Source organism: Saccostrea cucullata, unplaced genomic scaffold, assembly GCF_032062105.1.
Source record: "Saccostrea cucullata isolate Sc308-1 unplaced genomic scaffold, CSIRO_AGI_Scuc_v1 ctg12117, whole genome shotgun sequence".
Taxonomy (NCBI): domain Eukaryota; kingdom Metazoa; phylum Mollusca; class Bivalvia; order Ostreida; family Ostreidae; genus Saccostrea; species Saccostrea cuccullata.
In genome coordinates, this window is record NW_026922123.1 from 78 (window position 1) to 18,492 (window position 18,415).

The 18,415-nt window shown below is 34.1% G+C and overlaps 2 protein-coding genes and 1 long non-coding RNA gene across 3 annotated transcripts; all 3 read right to left on the reverse strand.

The window, feature by feature from the left end:
* Window positions 1-307: 307 nt before the first annotated feature.
* Window positions 308-3,318, reverse strand: LOC134261229 (uncharacterized). The gene is made up of 3 exons (XR_009990770.1): window positions 3,183-3,318; window positions 495-544; window positions 308-361 (listed from the first exon to the last, which is right to left on the reverse strand). It is a non-coding gene; the product is annotated as an uncharacterized LOC134261229 (long non-coding RNA).
* A 7,151-nt stretch (window positions 3,319-10,469) lies between these two features.
* Window positions 10,470-12,478, reverse strand: LOC134261228 (uncharacterized). The gene is made up of 3 exons (XM_062743686.1): window positions 12,067-12,478; window positions 10,624-10,743; window positions 10,470-10,483 (listed from the first exon to the last, which is right to left on the reverse strand). Exons 1-3 carry the CDS (start codon window positions 12,302-12,304, stop codon window positions 10,470-10,472), a joined length of 372 nt encoding a protein of 123 aa, XP_062599670.1. The 5' UTR covers window positions 12,305-12,478.
* Window positions 12,479-15,936: 3,458 nt separating this feature from the next.
* Window positions 15,937-17,625, reverse strand: LOC134261231 (uncharacterized). The gene is made up of 3 exons (XM_062743687.1): window positions 17,484-17,625; window positions 17,065-17,290; window positions 15,937-16,366 (listed from the first exon to the last, which is right to left on the reverse strand). Exons 1-3 carry the CDS (start codon window positions 17,596-17,598, stop codon window positions 16,117-16,119), a joined length of 591 nt encoding a protein of 196 aa, XP_062599671.1. The 5' UTR covers window positions 17,599-17,625; the 3' UTR covers window positions 15,937-16,116.
* Between the last annotated feature and the right edge of the window lie 790 nt (window positions 17,626-18,415).

The following is an 18,415-nucleotide window of genomic DNA, read 5'->3' on the forward strand; positions in this document are numbered from 1 at the left end:
TGCATGTTGTGTAATCTACAGAAGGAAAATGGTAGGAAAATAACTTGTGTGTCAAGAATTTTTAACTATCAAACAACATGCCAGACAATTACAGACCATATTACTTAGCAGTACTTGACATCAAACACATGTGCCTCTGCTACAAGAGCCTTTAAATCAGCCTTACTGCATATTATTTTCAAATAACTTGATTTTGTGAAAATTATGTAGTGGAAATCATGATAATACCCACCTGATTTATGGAGACTAGAATTTAAATTTGAATATTTTGAGGAGTAGCGTCCCTGATTGATCAAGTAGAGAACTTTAGTCAGAATATGGCTGCACTTGCATTGATTGGGGTCTCATTAAATGTCCTGGCCTGAAAAGGTTTATTAGAAATATAACATATCATGTATTAAGTGTAAGAATGGATAAAATTCACTTGATTCAAAGGCTAACAAAAACCTAAAATGAATATTTTACAATCATTATCACTTGGCAAATGAACTAACCTCCTGAAGAACTGCCGTCTTCTCCAAATTGTGGAATGGATTTCCTCCTCCTAAAAAGCAAAATAAACAGATTGATTGTACGTTGTTTTACACCTGTTTAAGAATTTTCTCTAGTATATCACCAAATACCAGGTAAGAGTTTCAAATTTAACCTTTACTTAGCACTCAGAGCCATTCTTAATCCTGCCAATGTCTACCCTGTCATGGGGCCTCAATTTTTAGGTCTCATCCAAAGTGCTTGCAACTTCAACTTCAAAGTGCCGAGAATTGAAGAAGGAATGTTTTCTACCAATCTCAATGACTTACTGCAAGTTCAGTTCAGTTTGGGATCATTTCTGATTCTATATCCCAATCAGGCTATTATACCTTAACCCCCATTCCTCAAAATATGACAAAAAAGGTGACAAAACTAAATGGCTTGTGATTGAGCACCTGTTTGATTTGAATCCATGGACTATTGTATTTTTCATACGCAATGTAACAAGATACTGTGAATGGTTAAAGATAATTATGTATAACTGCAATGCATACTATCAAAAACATAAATACCGTATAATCCCTATTAACCGCCCCGGGCGCTTAGAAAACTGCAGAAAAAGGGGGCGGTTATTTTAATACTCTTGCTAAAATTTTGAATGTCATATTCTAACTTCCAGAAATCTTTTGATAAAAAAACAAATAACAGAGAACCACTAAAAATTGTCTAAGGCCATCATAAAAATATTCCTAGATTCTCATCCCCGCCCGCCCGATTTTAGACCCCCGCCTCGATTTTTTTTATTTCTGTTTTTCTTCGTCTGAATTCTGATCTGGATCGGTATTCATCTACCATTCTACTTTCGTTTTTAAAAATCCCGCGAAAGTCGACATGATTAGATGGTAATTGCTGTAATACATGCGTATATATTTTAAAGAAGGGTCATTGGTTGAAAAAGATTGGTGATGGTGTGAAGTAAGAGATAATTGAACCTTTACTATGACTTTTATTCGGGTATTTTAGATAAAATTACACAGATTGACCAGGTCAATAAAAAATCTGCAAAATTGAAAAAAATAAAAAATATAAAATAAAAGCCGCCCGCCCGCCTCGATTTTAAAAAAAATTCGGATGAGAATCTAGCAATCTATTTATTATTGCCTAACCTTCCTTTAAATTACAATAATCCACCCAAATTATGCTATATGACTCATTTTCCCACTTCGAAAGTAGGGAATAGACAAGGAGAACAAATTTTGTACTTGTATGTTTAACTTTCACTTTCAGAAATACATGATCAGGTCATTCTAAAAATCTTTTACTTTCAAGAATATTTATGTATGAGTTACCCAATAAAAAAATTTCGTTTTCACTTTCTTCATAATGGCGGACTTTTGATACGATTCTGGACGATTTTGATCACTGTAAAGGGGGCCCTTATTTCCTGACAGTTGAAAAAGACCCAGGGGGGAGTTTATAGGGGTAGGGGCGGTTAATAGGGATTATACGGTACTTTAAATGTCAGGTCCAGTTAATCAGTACAATTAGCTACATATGTAGAATTATATACCGTAGCTTTATTTACCTACCTCAGGTAGCTTTATTTAGCTATTTCAATGCAAATTTTCACAATTTTGCTTTTAAATTGAGAAAAAACAAAAACAAAGTCACAAGTATTTGATTACTGATATAAAAAATAGGTAAATCTTAAGAGAGCAATCTAAAGCAGAAATGTTTAAAACTTTGCCATGTTTGCTGCATTTGAACACTTTTGAGCAAAAGATGCTATTGTCAGGTCCAGTACAATCTCTTGATTTAGCTATATAGCTTTAAATTCAGAATAGCTTAATTTAGCTATTTTACTACATTTTTGTTCTTAAAGGTGTAATATTCTCAGTATGCACAAAAAAGCGCACCTTGGTGCAGTGATGATATACAACTTTGAACTCTTCTTAAATAATGCACGTAAAAATCACTCATCAAATTACGTCTCCTTGCGAGACTTTGAACTCGAAGTTTTACAAGTTTTGGGGCTATATAAAGCAATTGATAATACAGTTACTTCTGCAATGATTTTATAATGGAGACCAATTATGTTCAACAAGATAATTGATTGGTAACAGTTCAGCACAATGAGAAGCAATCATACTTATCCTTGCCTCAAGGCACCCAAGGTAGTGGACAGTTAGTCTAACAATAGAAATTCTCTTTTTGCTTAAAAGTATTCAAAAGCTGCAAAGTTAGAACTATCTTTGATTTTGGTTGTTGTTTTGATAACCCTTAGTACAAATATGGAGTCAAATACGTGCGACTTTTTGTTTATTTTCAGCAAAAACTTTTTTGTGAAAAACTGTATATAAATAGCTAAATAAAGCTATTTTGAATAGCTTGATAAAGCTACATTGCTATTTAAAGCTATACTAGTATAGCTAAATCAAGAGATTGTACTGGACCTGATTGTTTTAGTCAAGTTCTGTCCATATATTTCGTGTGCGATGAGGCATGGATAGTGTGATCACTTGACATTGTGTTGCATGATTACCAATCAATTATCATGTTAACCAGAACTTGACTTCCCATCTATGATCTTAACATGGGGTTTTACTGATTTAAGCCACAATATTACATTACGCCACAAAACGGCTTTTCTCACACCGGAGAAGTCGATTGCTCTGAAATCGAATAAAATATTTCTTTTAGAAAATAGTCACCTTCTTCCTCCTCCTTCTTGTCTTTCCTCATGATGTGCATTTTGATCAAATAAAATGAGAATTCAGTGATGATGTGGAACCGGTGAACATCAACAGGAAGTAATAAAATTTGATGAAGAGCGCATGCGCTAATTGACTTCCCGAGGTAAAATATAGTTGCGAACCCGCATTTACAAAAATTGGAAGAGTGCGCAAAATTAGGTAAAGGGTTATTTCTTATTTAATTGTTCTTTTATTTATTTACATCTAAATAATTGGAAGAGACAAATTAAGGTTAGTCATTTATAACTATTATCCGTGAGCATTTTGCATTTAATCTTGGCATGCATTTCAGGGTGCGCAGCCATAATAATGCTCTTCAAAAAAAGAAACGCATAGTAGAATTTTAGTGACTAATTGTATAATTGTTTTGCTATTCATTGGCTTATCTTTTCCTTATTATTATAACAATCTCATACTTGTCTGTTATGGGCTCTAAATTAGTAATAAAATGTTCTGTTCTGTTCTGTTCTGTTCATTAAACACAAAGATTATTTAGTAAAATGATGCATTGATAAAACAGAAATGTGGTAAGCAACAGGAATACTCTCTAAATGTCATAATTACTCATCAATTTTAAAGTCATAGTCAGTTTCAGGCCATTAAGACCGCGGAACATTAACTGGCAAAATTGGAAATATACAGCTTACGTCATTTCTATCTGTTACAATCAAAACATTCAGTGATAGACAATGAAATGGGCGGGTACAAATCGACGCGGACGTGGGGAAAACATTGGATTGAAAGTGCAGATCGACCTGAGCTGTTTTCAAAGCAAAGAGTGAATGTATGATCCAAAAATCAACTAATTTCAACTCCCAAATACATATTGTTTGAAGTTCACATTAGTACGAGTTTTAGCTTATAATTTTAAGAACGCGAAAGATCATAGAAGTCAAAGATTATTTTTCAGGAGATATTTGATTCTAGAAGGGGGGGGGGGGAGGTAAAAAATTGTCGAGTCAGGTCATGGCTTAACATGACAATATATTTTATTTCTAGGATTATAAGAGTGCATGAGTTTTATACTTATTCTCACTGAAAACTGTTGGACAACTTTATTAAAAATTGTTCACCCCCCCCCCCCTCCACCAACACAAAGATATACCAGGGACCTATATATATACTAGTTAGTTATATAGGTCCCTGGATATACATATATTTTCCAAACAGAAATGAAATATTTGTCCCTTAAATATTAATTTATTTTAAACACTGGACAAAAAAAAATTTCAAACTGTACCCAAATTGAAATTATTTGTCATCTGGGTCAATCAGTAATAATGTGCCTAGCCCTTCTAGCGTATAGCTGAGGTGGATTGAAAATGAATTTCGATCTGCAATTTCAATCCGATGTTTTCCCCTCGCCCGCGTCGAATTGTAACCGCCCATTTCATAATCTATCACTGAATGTTTTGATTGTAACAGATAGAAATGACGTAAGCTGTATATTTCCAATTTTGCCAGTTAATGTTCCGCGGTCTTAAAAATCAATACATGTATCTGGTATGCCCCCCGCAGACACAAAAGATAGCCACAAACGGCATCTAATGGAAACAAATGTGTGTAATAAAAACTGTATAGGAATACTCTCCCACTCCAAATGTAGAACTTTGGTCAGCTGTTGCAGAGTCTGGGGATGCGATTGTCTTTGGCAAATCATGTCAATCCATTTTGTTCAATGCTGCTTAATATGGATTAAATCTCTGCAAGAACTGGATTGTCAAACGAGCCGTATGCGGTTGTGTATTGTGAGATTGCAATACGGCTCTAGGATGCTGCAAAATTGAATGGGCATGTGTAGGTAGAACATGGTTAGAGTACCTTTTTCCATCAAAGTCCATTGAATTCGAACCAAATCAATCTTACTTTCTTATAATACCGTTTTCCATATCATTACATTACCTCACCAACTTTTTTAACGTCCTGGAGCTAGGCAGCTTTCTGTCTAACATTCATTACAAAGCATTAGCACTCTTAAACTTATAAGAGTCTTTCAGATAAACATTCTGGACTAGTAGCTAAACCAAAATGTTCAGCAGTGATGCTGTGGTCATTACCGGCCGCCAGGAGGCGGTCGGTTATATGATATGAAAGTTTTAAGTCGCCGTGCGTTTCTGCGGAGTTAGCAATTTGAATAAAAAATATTTAACATTCATGTAATAGAATATTAAGAAAGAGTGTCTGAATGTAAATTAAAAACGCATAATAATCATCAAACTAAAATTTTATGAATAATGGGTTAAATGTTTCATCCAATCCTGATTGACAAATTCCTACGTAACTGAAGTGCGGAGAAATAAGCACACATGTTGGGCATAGTCTAAAGCAAGGACCGCGTTATATGATTGCCTAAACAAATTTTACTTTTTCTACTTCAACAGGATTTGTTGTGTATATGATTTAAAATGACGTGTAAATATAAATACACAATGTACTTTTAATACGGAAAATTTTCAAAATCATGACTTAATCTTAATTTATTATCAGACAGAATATTAGGAGATTTTTCTCCAACAGACAAGGATAAAGCGCGTTTTACAACATGCCAAGCCTTTTCCCGCCACATCTCACACCAAAACAAGACAGAGAAGAAATGTAGTGGTGGATCTAGAGGGAGTTGGGGGTTTCAACATCCTCTGAGCGAGCAAGGAGCCCCATATAGTTGTTACGTTTTATTTAATGTTAAACTATCTCTAGTTAGATAAGTTTAAACGTTAGTTTTAATGGTTAAGTGTTAAAACTACTTATATATAAACATCAAACTTCCGCCAGAGTTCGTTAATAGTATCAATTAAACTTACTGGGTGCGGGGACGCAGAGGGCTAAGAGTAAGTTGCAATGTACATGTATTATGTACTGAAGAAAATCCTGGGATGTCGCATTCAAATGTTTAATGTCACAGGGATATATTAATTAACAGATAAATATAAGAATTCAGTTTCTACTTTATTATATGAAAGAATTAATTAATTGGTTTGCGACCGATTTTTGACGCTTGCGTCAATATGTTTCTTGTACTCTCTTGATCTGAGATCTTTGAAGTCGATATTTGGGGTGTTGTGGGGTCAGAACAATGGCATGAATAATCCTCTTGCAATAATTCGAAGTCAACTGAAAATGGTCTTGTTAGATGATCTGTGCAGTTCAGGGATAGCTAATGCTTTAGATGACGTCATTGCATTACATTCATGCAATTTACGTAATCCTCTGAAGTGATGCTGTGCTGCTGATGTCACACGTAGTCTACCATATTTTTGCGAACATTGGGTGTTCAGTGTTAATGGTTTATGTTTTATAGGTTAGATATGGCACTGTGCGTAACATTAAAACCACTTGCAATTGTAGATTTCGGTACCCCTGCTTCCAGTCGCCCATTTTCATTTTTGTGCTATGCAACATTCAGATGCAGCATTTTTAGGAAGCGTCATTTTTCAGATAAATCCAGATTCAAAATATCGAGAACCCCCGCTGTTGATAGCCCCTTTGTACCTGAAGGAATTGCATCAGAATTAACAAATGAAAATTGAGATAAAATTTTGCAAAATCAGGTCTTTTTGTCTGTGAGACTTGTAGAATAGATGTAAAGTTAACAATTGCATAAAAAAAAAATCACACATTTCACTCGAATACATCATATCTATATAAAAATAAAAGGTTTGACAAAACTATCATACATTTTTCAGGGCATTGTTCCTATTATGCGTTTCTTTTTTTTTTTTTTTTTGAAGAGTATATATGTATATATATGTATATATATATGGTGGTGAACGTTTCATGGGGCAATTTTACTTTTCTGCAACAAAAAGGGGTCAACCGACCTTTCAATGAACATTTTCAACATGGCTTGAGAAGGAGCGGGGGTGCATGGGGTGGGGATGGGGTGGTTCCATTCTATTCTACCCACCTTTGAAATCTGAGAAGTCATGGATGAATGGAAATTATGGTAAAGGTTTTAATGAATTTAAAAATGACAATTTTTGGCAATTTTGAACCCTAAATGCATGTTCATGCGGCGGGATAGTGGAACTATAAAAAATCACTTTATCCCTTTTACTGCCAAGTTAACAAGGAAACCAAGTTATATTCTCAATAACATTCAACGATATCTTAATTTTAAGATAAAGTCTAATAATTAATTGGGAATTGTTTATGCATGCATATTACATGTATACAATAATTGTAGAACCATTTCCAGCTTAGTTTGGACTTTCAGTTAGGCGTGGCATTCTTGGCGCTACAAGTTTACTGCCTGGCAAATGGCGAATAGATTCTCAATGGTTAAGAAATTAATAACATCAGGAACTTTAAATTGTTGTTGACAACGATGAGACGACTTAAGCTCCACCTCCTTGCAGGACTTAACAATGTACGTAATTGGTTATTCGATACACTAATTGGCATTTGCCTGAATTTCTATCCCATGTATATTTCAACAGTGAAGGAAAGCTGTGTAAATTTCAGAAGCTAATTACATGTATATACGTCGAGAATGCCGCGCCTTCCTGAAATTTAAGTCCAAACTAAGCTGGAAATGGTCCTAGATGAAATGGAATGTTATTGCTAAAAGAAAACATGAATGATTCTTCTCAGTGAATCACTGAAATATTATGATAATCTCCTTAGCAAAACCAGACGAAACAATATTAAAATTTATATTTGTCTAGTCACATCAGAAATATTTTACAAAAATTAACCATTTATTTCATTTTCAGAGCAAAAATCATAACGTAAAGCCCCATGGACAATATCTTAATTTTTTGGCTTTTGGTCCCTTTGCTTTCTCAAATAATAACACGAAGCTTAAGACTAAAACAATCCTTTAGTTTATATACTTAGACGAAATTCCTACCTATGTTACTATTGACATTCCTCTTCCCTCCATAAACTATAGTACCTCCAACATTTTGGACCCGTTGCCATGGAAAGAGAAATCGATATCAACCATACATCACCTGTTTAAGTTTACAAGATGAAGACTTTCAGGAAATTTTCTTTCGCTTCTTCCGTTAATTAGCTGCAGATCTGTAGCTCGCTGATCTGAAAAAGATTAGGATGGACGACGAGAGAGCTACAGTACCACTCACTGAGGTGTGCATTTTTTGCGCACAAAAAGTGCGCTGTTTTTTTGTTTTTGTTTTTTTTTTTTTACTTTTTTCACCGTATATTTCAAAAATTAAATTATTACTGAGAATGTGTTTTAAACATATTCTTTTACTACTTCCTCAAGACTGCATGTACAAGTCATGCACGAAGCGCATTGGACGAAATTATCTTGCCCCTTATGGCAGTATAAATAGAAATTTTACATGGTCTCATTTTCAGGGCGAGATCGAAAGACTATCCTAAAGCAATGTTAGGGGAAAATGTTTTCTTGTGGAAGTGGTAAAGGGATATGCTAGGAAATATGGTTAGTTAAATTTTGAGAAATAAATCGAGAAACGGCTCAATTTTTGTGCGCAATATACTAGTACACACTTTTTTCAATGAGTAGCACTGTAGCATGCTAGTCGTCCATCCTAATTTTTTCAGACAAGCGAGCTACAGATCTAGCTGCGGCTATCCACCCACTGACCCTCTTCTCACTCCAAATCCCCTTTTCAACCCCCTTCCCCCAAATAACCACGGCAACCAAATTCAGATATAAAGCAAATACCATTTAAAAGCAACAGTAGAAGGAAAACATGTAATTTTGAATGATGAAATGCTAATTCACGTAACTGGTGATCTTATAACCACTCTTGTCAGTGAGCTAATTTATCTTAAGGAAATACAAGTTCATTTCTTTTCTACAAAATGCTGGACGATTTTCTCCTCACATCTTTTATTACTATATATATATATATGACAAAACGAAGAGAATGCATGTGAATTAATGTATTATGTCAAAATATGCATTATATATCCTATAATATATATCAAAGCGAGAATCCAAAATCAGTCAGGAGGGCGAAAAAAACCTGGATATGACGTGAAATCTCTAACCCCCCCCCCCCCCCCCCCCCGAAAAAAAAAGAGAACAATCTCATACATACGTTTACACTGGCACACACACACACACACAAAAAAAAACAGTTCATATACATTTATTTTGACATTTAACTTTGGATTTTCTTTTCTTAAGAATTTAAGTATGTACTGCTATGCAAGGGTTACAATACAATGCCATTAACGACAACTTCTTCTAAAACTAGAGCATTTTTCCCGCCTTGAGCTACAGGATCGTCTGTTATGTAGTTCGGTTTGATAATTTTCACTGTGACGTATTTTCCATAAAGGGGTGTCTTGCATTCAATGACGTGAGTTTCTCCCGTTTTACTGGGTCCAATGAATGTTCCACAAGTTGACATCTGGGACCAATTTGACATTTTGCCTACCCTGGTTTCAACATCATGTAACCATCTACCTAAAGTTGTGATACCAAGAATGAATCTCTAATCCTCTTGAACATTATTATTCAGATAGTACAATTCTCTGTTATCATTGGACTTTCAGTAAAGCGTGACATTATCAACCTTACATAATTAGCATCTGCAGTTTGTACAACCTTTCATTCACTGTTGAATACCGGTAAACTATACATGGGATAGAAATTCGGGCGAATTTGAGCGAGTTAAAATTATTTAATGACACCGTTTCGTACGGCGAAGTGGTGAGGCTTACGTCATGTCATCGGTGTCAACAACAATGTAAAGTTGCTGATGTTATTAATGTCGTTACCAATGAGAACCTAGGTCGCCATTTGAAAGACGCTAATTACGTAGCTTCAAGAATGACACGTCTCACTGAAAGTCCAAAGATGACAGAGAATTGTTCTAAATGCCTTTAAAACTCTTATGCAATGTAACTACAATGTATTCACGGTATAGCGTAAGCGTATCGACCTGCAATTTGTGCCCTTTATTATTGTTTTGTGAAGTCAATATATCAATTTATTTTTTGATTATGACAAACTTTTAAATATAATGTTTATGCATTTTTTTCACACGTGGACTGAATTAATAACCTACCATGATTGTCGATCCTGTTAAATAAAATAATACTTTTGACGACACATACTTCAGTTCCCAGATAAATGGATAACCAAGGAAATAGTTCATAACCCGTATGAAATAACAGCCAAAAATTATTCACACGTGTACGTCCATCCACAGCATTTTCCCATCGTGTATTGTTCCCCGATAAAAAAATAGAACTAGCAGAAACAGTCTTTTCGAGTGCCAGATTTGTTTCTAAAGAAAAAATAAGTTAATTTACAACACCTTGAAAGAATACTTTTTAGAAAAATTATATTAAAATTTGTTGCTGAAGCTTTTTTTATATATATAATTTGTTGATAAAATAATTTTTTTTACATTATATAGTGGATCTGTTCGGAAGTATAAATTCAAACATTTCAAACCTTTGCGGCAAACGTCTTTGTAGTTTAGGTATCTTTCATTACAGGAGCAGACGCCTTCCTTACACGCAGCGCCATCTGGACAGGAATCAGAAGTGGAACAAGGACCAGGTATTAAATACTCTACAAAGTACAGTACTTACTATGACTAAAGAACGTATAGACTCTAAAACGTATAGTACTTAATATCACTATTGAAAGCATAGACTCTAGAGCGTATAGTACTTACTATAACTATTGAAAGCATAGACTCTAAAAAGTATAGTTATTACTATAACTATTCAAAGCATAGATTCTAGTACTTACTATAGATAGTACCCGGTATAGACTCTACAAAGTATAGTACTAACTATTTATAGCATAGATTCTAAAAAGTATAGTACTTACTATAGATAGCATAGACTCTAAAAGTATAGTACTTGCTATAGATAGCAAAGACTCTAAAAAGCATAGTTCTCTAAAAAGTATAGAACGTACTTTAGAAAGTCTAAAACAGTGTCCAGATATAATATAGGTACTTACTATAAGTAGTAAAGAATTTAAAACAGAAAATATATATAAATATAGGTACTTACTATAGTATTTTACTCTCTTATAAGTATACATGTAGAACTTACTATAGAAAGTTTAGACTCTAAGCAGTAACTATATTGTACGTAATAAAGATAGAATGGACTCAATGTTTTTACGGACAAACTGACAAAAAATTACGAGTTCCATTTTTATTGAAAAAGCAGCTGCCAATGATATAAAAAAAGCCTGGACTTTAATATATCGCGGGAAATTGTTGTGTATAAAGTTAAAAAGTAGTAAGTTTTTAAGTTCTTGATTTTGTTAAAATCTTGTGATTTCAAATTGTCCAATCGTTCTTTGGAATTTTTGTGTATCCACATCTGATTCACACCACTTCTTGAATATATTGTTGCAGTGTATTCTTGAAGTTTCTCCTTCACTACTGTTAATATCTTAGTGAGGAGTAAATAAAGAGGTTTGGTTGAACATATACTGGAACCCATGTAACTTTGTTTGTAAGAAATCTTGTGAAGTTTCAGAGTCCAATATATAAAAATATATGGTAGATCAAAATCACTTTGGTTCTTGGGGATATTAAAAATATTTAAGACTAACATTTGAATTTGAAGACTTTCTTCCTTAGAAAGGGAACGGTGTGTATAAGTTGGATTACCACTTGAAGAATTAAATTCAAGTTCTTCTAAAATACAATTACATGTTTATAAAGTTCCTTACAAACAAAGACAATATTGTTACCTGCTTTGTCAGTAGGGAGCAGGATGAACTGTGAATGTATTCTATCTAATTCTGTTTTCACTTCTGGAGAATTTTATTCAGAAGGATAGATGAATACACAAACTAGAATTGAGATAGAGACAGGGATCGAGAGAGAGAGAGAGAGAGAGAGAGAGAGAGAGAGAGAGAGAGATTTACCTCTTTTGACGATTTGAACATCTTCATGGGTCTTGGTAACATCTCCCTCGAGTCTCTTAACCATCTGCCTGAGGGAATCTACAGATTCTTGTATTCTCATTTGTTGGATCAATAGTCCTCGAATTTGCACCATTGTCTCTGCATTACTGGCACAGCAATTGTTTTCTTCCGAGTAAATGTACTGAGAATTTGTACATACGATGCCGGACATAAGGAGCGCTGCCCACACCATTGCCATGTTTAACTTTCTTGTTGCTGTCTTAACAAAAACGTTACTGGAAGAAAGTGTTTTTGAATATATTCACAACTTTATATATAGGCATAAACAGGGAAGATTAAAATTTAACCAATAAAATACTAAGTAAGTCAATACTTTAACCCAAAAAGGTCACTTAAATGTTGAGTAAAAATTTTTACATTCATTCAATTATGATTAAAAACAGATAAGTTTATCAAGCATGGATCAGGTACGTTATATCATAGAGGATGCGGGCAAGTTACTCAATTTATTCTAGCCATATGTCTTTTTAAAATTAATTTTAACTTTTCACAAGTTCACACAGTAAAACAAATATTAAACTAGAGGTACGGCGAGGAATGAGCTCACAAAATGATACCCCCGCCTCCCATATGTATAAAATAGAAGTGTCCATGTTTTGCTTTGGTAAACCCAAAATATGTGTCGGATCAAAAAGTAAAATAGGAGGGTCATAATGACAATATGTGATAAGGATTCTGTAAAAGTTTCATCAAATTTCATTCAGTGGTATGAGAGGATTTGATGAAACTTTTACAAAATTTTTATTACATATCGCCATTGTGCATCTCATGTTTTACTTTTTGATCAGACATATTCTGTGTTTCTCAAGACAAAACATGGACACTGCCTTTATATTCATATGGGAGGGGGGTAGCATTTAGTGAGCTCATTGCTCACAGTACCTCTAGTTTCTAGTGGTCATGGGTATCGAGTTTGTAACATGTGAAGGGCTGTATTTGAGAGTAGAGTGGCCGTCGGATTCTTCATGGGCAACTATAAAATGTGAATGTGTTTTATTTCTGTCCGTTATTTTCGTTTAATTAAATGTTGAGCTAAATATTTTTATTGCAAAAGAGCTTCCTTATATTGTCCATGTGTACAATTAAGCCATAGACTGTAAAAGTCAGTACTCCTTGCAAAAGTGCAGTACTCGATCTGTAAAATAGCAAGAACAAATTCAAGACTATATATTGTTTGTTCTTTTTATTTTAAATATGGATTAAAAATGTGTTTGAAATTCGCCTTTTAAAGTTTTCCTCGAAAGATGCAGTATTCTTTGGATGTATATTTAAAACTTTTTTTTACTGTGAGATGGAAAGTGTTTCCTTCTGATTACAATGAAGACATTTTGTGGTTTGTATGAAAAAAAAGGAATCAGATAGGCCCATACATGTCATGTATACATATCTATGTTTCTTTGTTTGTTAAACCATGTCGTGGAGATTGATTTCGGATATAAACAGGCGGAAAAAGAATACTTATATAAGAACGTATAAATAATGTCATTTATTTTGTAAATTATGAAACAATAAATAAACAGGAAGTCTTTAGTTTAAATAAACTAAGACAACATTCCTTCATATGTTACTATTGACATTCCTTGTCCCTCCATAATGCGGATTCAAAATTAGTTTAATTAGCCCCCCCCCCCAACTTTTAGGCCCGTGTCGGTGCATGGTAAGAGGAATCTATATCAACCAAACATCATTTGTTTAAGTTTACAAGATGAAGGCTTATGCATATGCACGAAGTTTCAAGAAATTTTCTTTCGCTCCTTCCTTTAGCTGTAGATCTGTAGCTCGCTAGTCTGAAAAAATTAGACCAGAGAGCTACAGTGCCACCCATTCAAAAACAGTACATGTATATATATTTTTGCGCACCTTTTTTCACCGTATATTTCAAAATTATTACTAACAGTATGTTTCAAACACATGTTCTTTTACTACTTCCACACCAAAACTGTATTTTTACAAGACATGCACGAAGCGCATTAAACCAAACTATCTTGTCACCTAATATGGCAGTAAAAATATATAAGTATATGATCTCATTTTCAGGCCGAGAAGGACTACATGTAAACTACGTTTGGGGGAGATATTTTGTTGTGGAAGTGGTAAGGAATAAAACAGGAACATACAGTTTAGTATAATGTTTGAGATGGCAGCATAAACTAGAGGTACTGTGAGCAATGAGCTCACAAAATGATACCCCCGCCTCTCATATGATTATAATGACAAAGTCTCTGTTTTGCTTTTGGAGACTCGAAATAAGTCTCAGATCAAAAAGTAATATAGGAGGTGCACAATGGTATTATGTAATAAAAAAAATCTGTGAAAGTATCATTAAATTTTATTCAGTGGTATAGGAGGAGTTGCGGATATGACATGGATACCCTTCAATATTACAGAAAAAAAGGCAATGTTCAATTTTTTGCTCTGGAAAACCCGAACGATGTGTCCAATCAAAAAGTAGAATAGGAGGTGCACGATGGCACTATACCACAAAGATTCTGTGAAAGTCTCTTTAAATTTTATGTGGTAAAAGAGGAGTTGCAGATAAGAGATAGGTGACTCAAAGCGTAACATACGGACGGACGAAGGGATATCCCGATTACTACATATGGAGAAATTGTGTTCATTCTGCTCATTTGCATATCGGCCATATTGGAAATGTAATGGCGGCCAATTCCACAAAGGTTTATTCAGAGAATTTTTTATAAAATCGCTAATTTTTAATTGCAAACTATTTCAGATAAAGTTCTTCCGCCGATAGTTTGATTCTTCTTCATACCGGGTATATTCTACCGGAAATGACAAGATTGTTGATATCAAAGTGAAAGCTGCGACTGAATTTGCGATTTGAAAATTCGAAGCGAGAGAATACTGTTTTAATGAGGCAATGCGTACAGAATTAGTGTTTTTATCATTTTTGATGATGAAATGTAAATGTTTATTGCAAGTTGACAGAGTTCTTCCGCCGATTTATAGGTACAAGAGAGAGCTTATTTTTATAGAATACACATGATTTATCATTTCGTGAAGAATTACGACAGCCTTTTTCATTTGAAAACGACAGATTCTTGCAAATAAGTGACCTGCTTAATTTAATTAAAACGTTATCATGAAAAGTTAGTTGTTAATCACACAAAATGTAACTCATGTAACAATGTCAGGGGCTAAATTAGAAGATAAAAATAAAACGAAACAGGCTTTCTTGGTTCAAGTATATCAAATTAATGTAAAAGAATTTTGAGTTTACACAGGATCTTATGAATATTAATAAGAAAGATATCACGTGTACGTGATATCATGAATAAACTGCCCACCATTTCTCCCCTCCTGTTTTTCAAGCGGTGGATATAATAAACGGAGAAATAAATCGAGAAACGACGCATTTTTTGAGCGCAATAAATACATGTACACACTTTTTCAATGAGTAGAACTATAGCTCTCTGGTCGTCCATCCTAATTTTTTTCAGACCAGAGAGCTACAGATCTGCAGCTATCCATCCTCTGACCCTCTTCTCCCTCTAAATCCACTGTTTCCCCCTAATAACCATGCCAAACAAAATTCAAATATAAAGCAAATACCATATAAAAGCAACCGACAGAAGAAGGAAAACATGTAATTTTTTACAAAATTCTCTAGACGGGTTTCTCCTCACATCTTTAATCAATGCATATAAACAAAGGGAAAGCATTTGTATTAATGCATTATGTCAAAATATGCAGCACATCCTATATATATTAAAGCGAGAATCCAACATCAGCCAGAAGGGTGAAAAAACCTGGATATGACATGAATTTTCTAACCACACCCCCCCCCCCCCACAAAAAAAAAACACATACACTGGCACACGCACCCTCACCCTCCCTTACACACACACAAAGACACACACACACACACACACACACCCTCACCCTCACAAAACAGTGCATGTACATGTATTTTGACATTTAACTTTGGATTTTCTTTCCTTAAGAATTTAAGTATGCACTGCTATGCATTAGTTACAATACAATGCCATTTACGACAACTTCTTCTAAAACTAGAGCATTTTTCCCGCCTCTTGCTGCGTAATCGTCTGTTATGTAGTTCGGTTTGACAATTTTCACTGTGACGTATTTTCCATAAAGGAGTGTCTTGCATTCTATTATGTGAATTTCTCCCGTTTTACTTGGTCCAATGAATGTTCCACAAGTTGACATCTGGGACCAATTTGACGTGTTGCCTACCCTGGTTTCAACATCATGTAGCCATCTACCTAAAAAAGTGATAACAAGATCGAGTTAAATGAATCTCGATTCCGCTTAACAGGATTATTCCGTTAGTACAATTCTCTGTTATCCTTGGACTTTCAGTTAGGCATGACATTCTCGACGTTACATAATTAGCATCTGCAGTTTACACAGTCTTTCATTCACTGTTGAAATATACATGAGATAGAAATTCGGGCGAATGTCAACGAGTGTAACAATTATTCAATGACAGCGTTTCGTACGGCAAAGAGGTGAGGATTAAGTCATCTCATTGTTGTCAACAACAATGTAAAGTTACCTGTTGTATAGGGTATTTATAGGCTTAAAGCCTGTTGCTCAATCTATTCAATATTTACTGAATAAATATTGTTTGAATCAATGTAAAGTTGCTGATGTTATTAATTTCTTAACCAATGAGAACCTATTTCGCCATTTGAGAGACGCTAATTATGTAGCTTCGAGAAAGACACACCTCCTTGAAAGTCCAAAGATTACAGAGAATAGTACTAAATGCCTGTAAAACTTTAATACAATGTAATTTCAATGTATTCACGACATAGTGTAAGCGTATCGAAATCACAGTTTGTGCCCTTTATTATTGTTTTTGTGAAGTCAATATATCAATGAATTGTTTGCTTAAGACAAACTTTTAAAAATAATATTTATGCATTTTACTCACACGTGTACAGAATTAATAACCTACCATGGTTGTCGATCCTGTTAAATAAAATAATACTTTTGACGACACATAATTCAGTTCCCAGATAAATTGATAGCCAAGGGAATAGTTCATAACCCGTGTGGAATAACAGCATATGATTCTTCACACGCGTACGTCCATCGACAGCATTTTCCCATCTTCTATTGTTCTCAGAAAAATAAGTAGAACTAGCAGAAACAGTCTTTTCGAGCGCCAGATTTGTTACTAAAGAAGAAAGAAGTTTCTCTACAAAATAAGTTTATTAATAACACCTTGAAATAAAACTTTTTGAAAAACTTTCTGAAATTTGTGACCGAAACTTTTTTTTAATCTAAAATTTGTCGGTAAAAATACACATGTATGAATTTTATATTATAAAGTGGGTCTGTTTGGTAATATAAATTCAAACATTTCAAACCTTTGCGGCAGACGTCTTTGTAGTTTAGGTACGTTTCGTTACAAGAGCAAACGCCTTCCTTACACACAGCGCCATCTGGACAGGAATCAGAAGAGGAACAAGGACCAGATAGCATAGATTCTAAAAAGTATAGTTAGCACTCTAAAAAGTATAGCACTTGCTATAGATAGCAGAGATTCTAAAAAGTATAGCACTTGCTATAGACAGCAGAGATTCTAAAAAGTATAGCCTTTTCTATAGATAGCAGAGATTCTAAAAAGTATAGTTAGCACTCTAAAAAGTATGGCACTTGCTATAGATAGCAGAGACTCTAAAAAGTATACTACTTGCTATGGAGAGCATAGACTCTAAAAAGTATAGTTAGCTTAGACTCTAAAAGTATAGCACTTGATATAGATAGCAGAGATTCTAAAAAGTATATCTTGCTATAGATAGCAGAGATTCTAAAAAGTATAGCACCTGCTATAGATAGCAGAGATTCTAAAAAGTATAGTTAGCACTCTAAAAAGTACAGCACTTGCTATAGATAGCAGAGACTCTAAAAAGTATAGTACTTGCTATGGAAAGCATAGACTCTAAAAAGTGTAGTACTAACTATATATAGCATAGATTCTAAAAACTATAGTACTTACTATAGATAGCATAGATTCTAAAAGTGTAGTACTTACTATAGATAGCATAGATTCTAAAAATAATAGAGTACTTATACTATAGATAGCATAGAGTCTAAAACGTATTGTACTTATACTATAAATTGCACAGACTCTACAAAGTATAATACTTTTACTATAGATAGCATGGATTCTAAAAAGTAAAGTACTTATACTATAGATAGCATAGATTCTAAAAAGTATAGTACTTACTATAGATAGCACAAACTCTAAAAGTATAATACTTATACTTTAGAAAGCACAGATTCTAACAAGCATAGT

Coding starts and splice junctions, on each gene's coding strand:
- LOC134261228 (XM_062743686.1), bottom strand. CDS start 12,304: ATGGCAATGGTGTGGGCAGCGCTCCTTATGTCCGGCATCGTATGTACA. Junction 10,744..12,066: donor TGTTCAAATCGTCAAAAGAG/GTAAATCTCTCT, acceptor TGTACTTTGTAG/AGTATTTAATACCTGGTCCT.
- LOC134261231 (XM_062743687.1), bottom strand. CDS start 17,598: ATGCTATCTGGTCCTTGTTCCTCTTCTGATTCCTGTCCAGATGGCGCT. Junction 17,291..17,483: donor CAAAGACGTCTGCCGCAAAG/GTTTGAAATGTT, acceptor TTTCTTCTTTAG/TAACAAATCTGGCGCTCGAA. Junction 16,367..17,064: donor AGGATCGACAACCATGGTAG/GTTATTAATTCT, acceptor TTTTTTAGGTAG/ATGGCTACATGATGTTGAAA.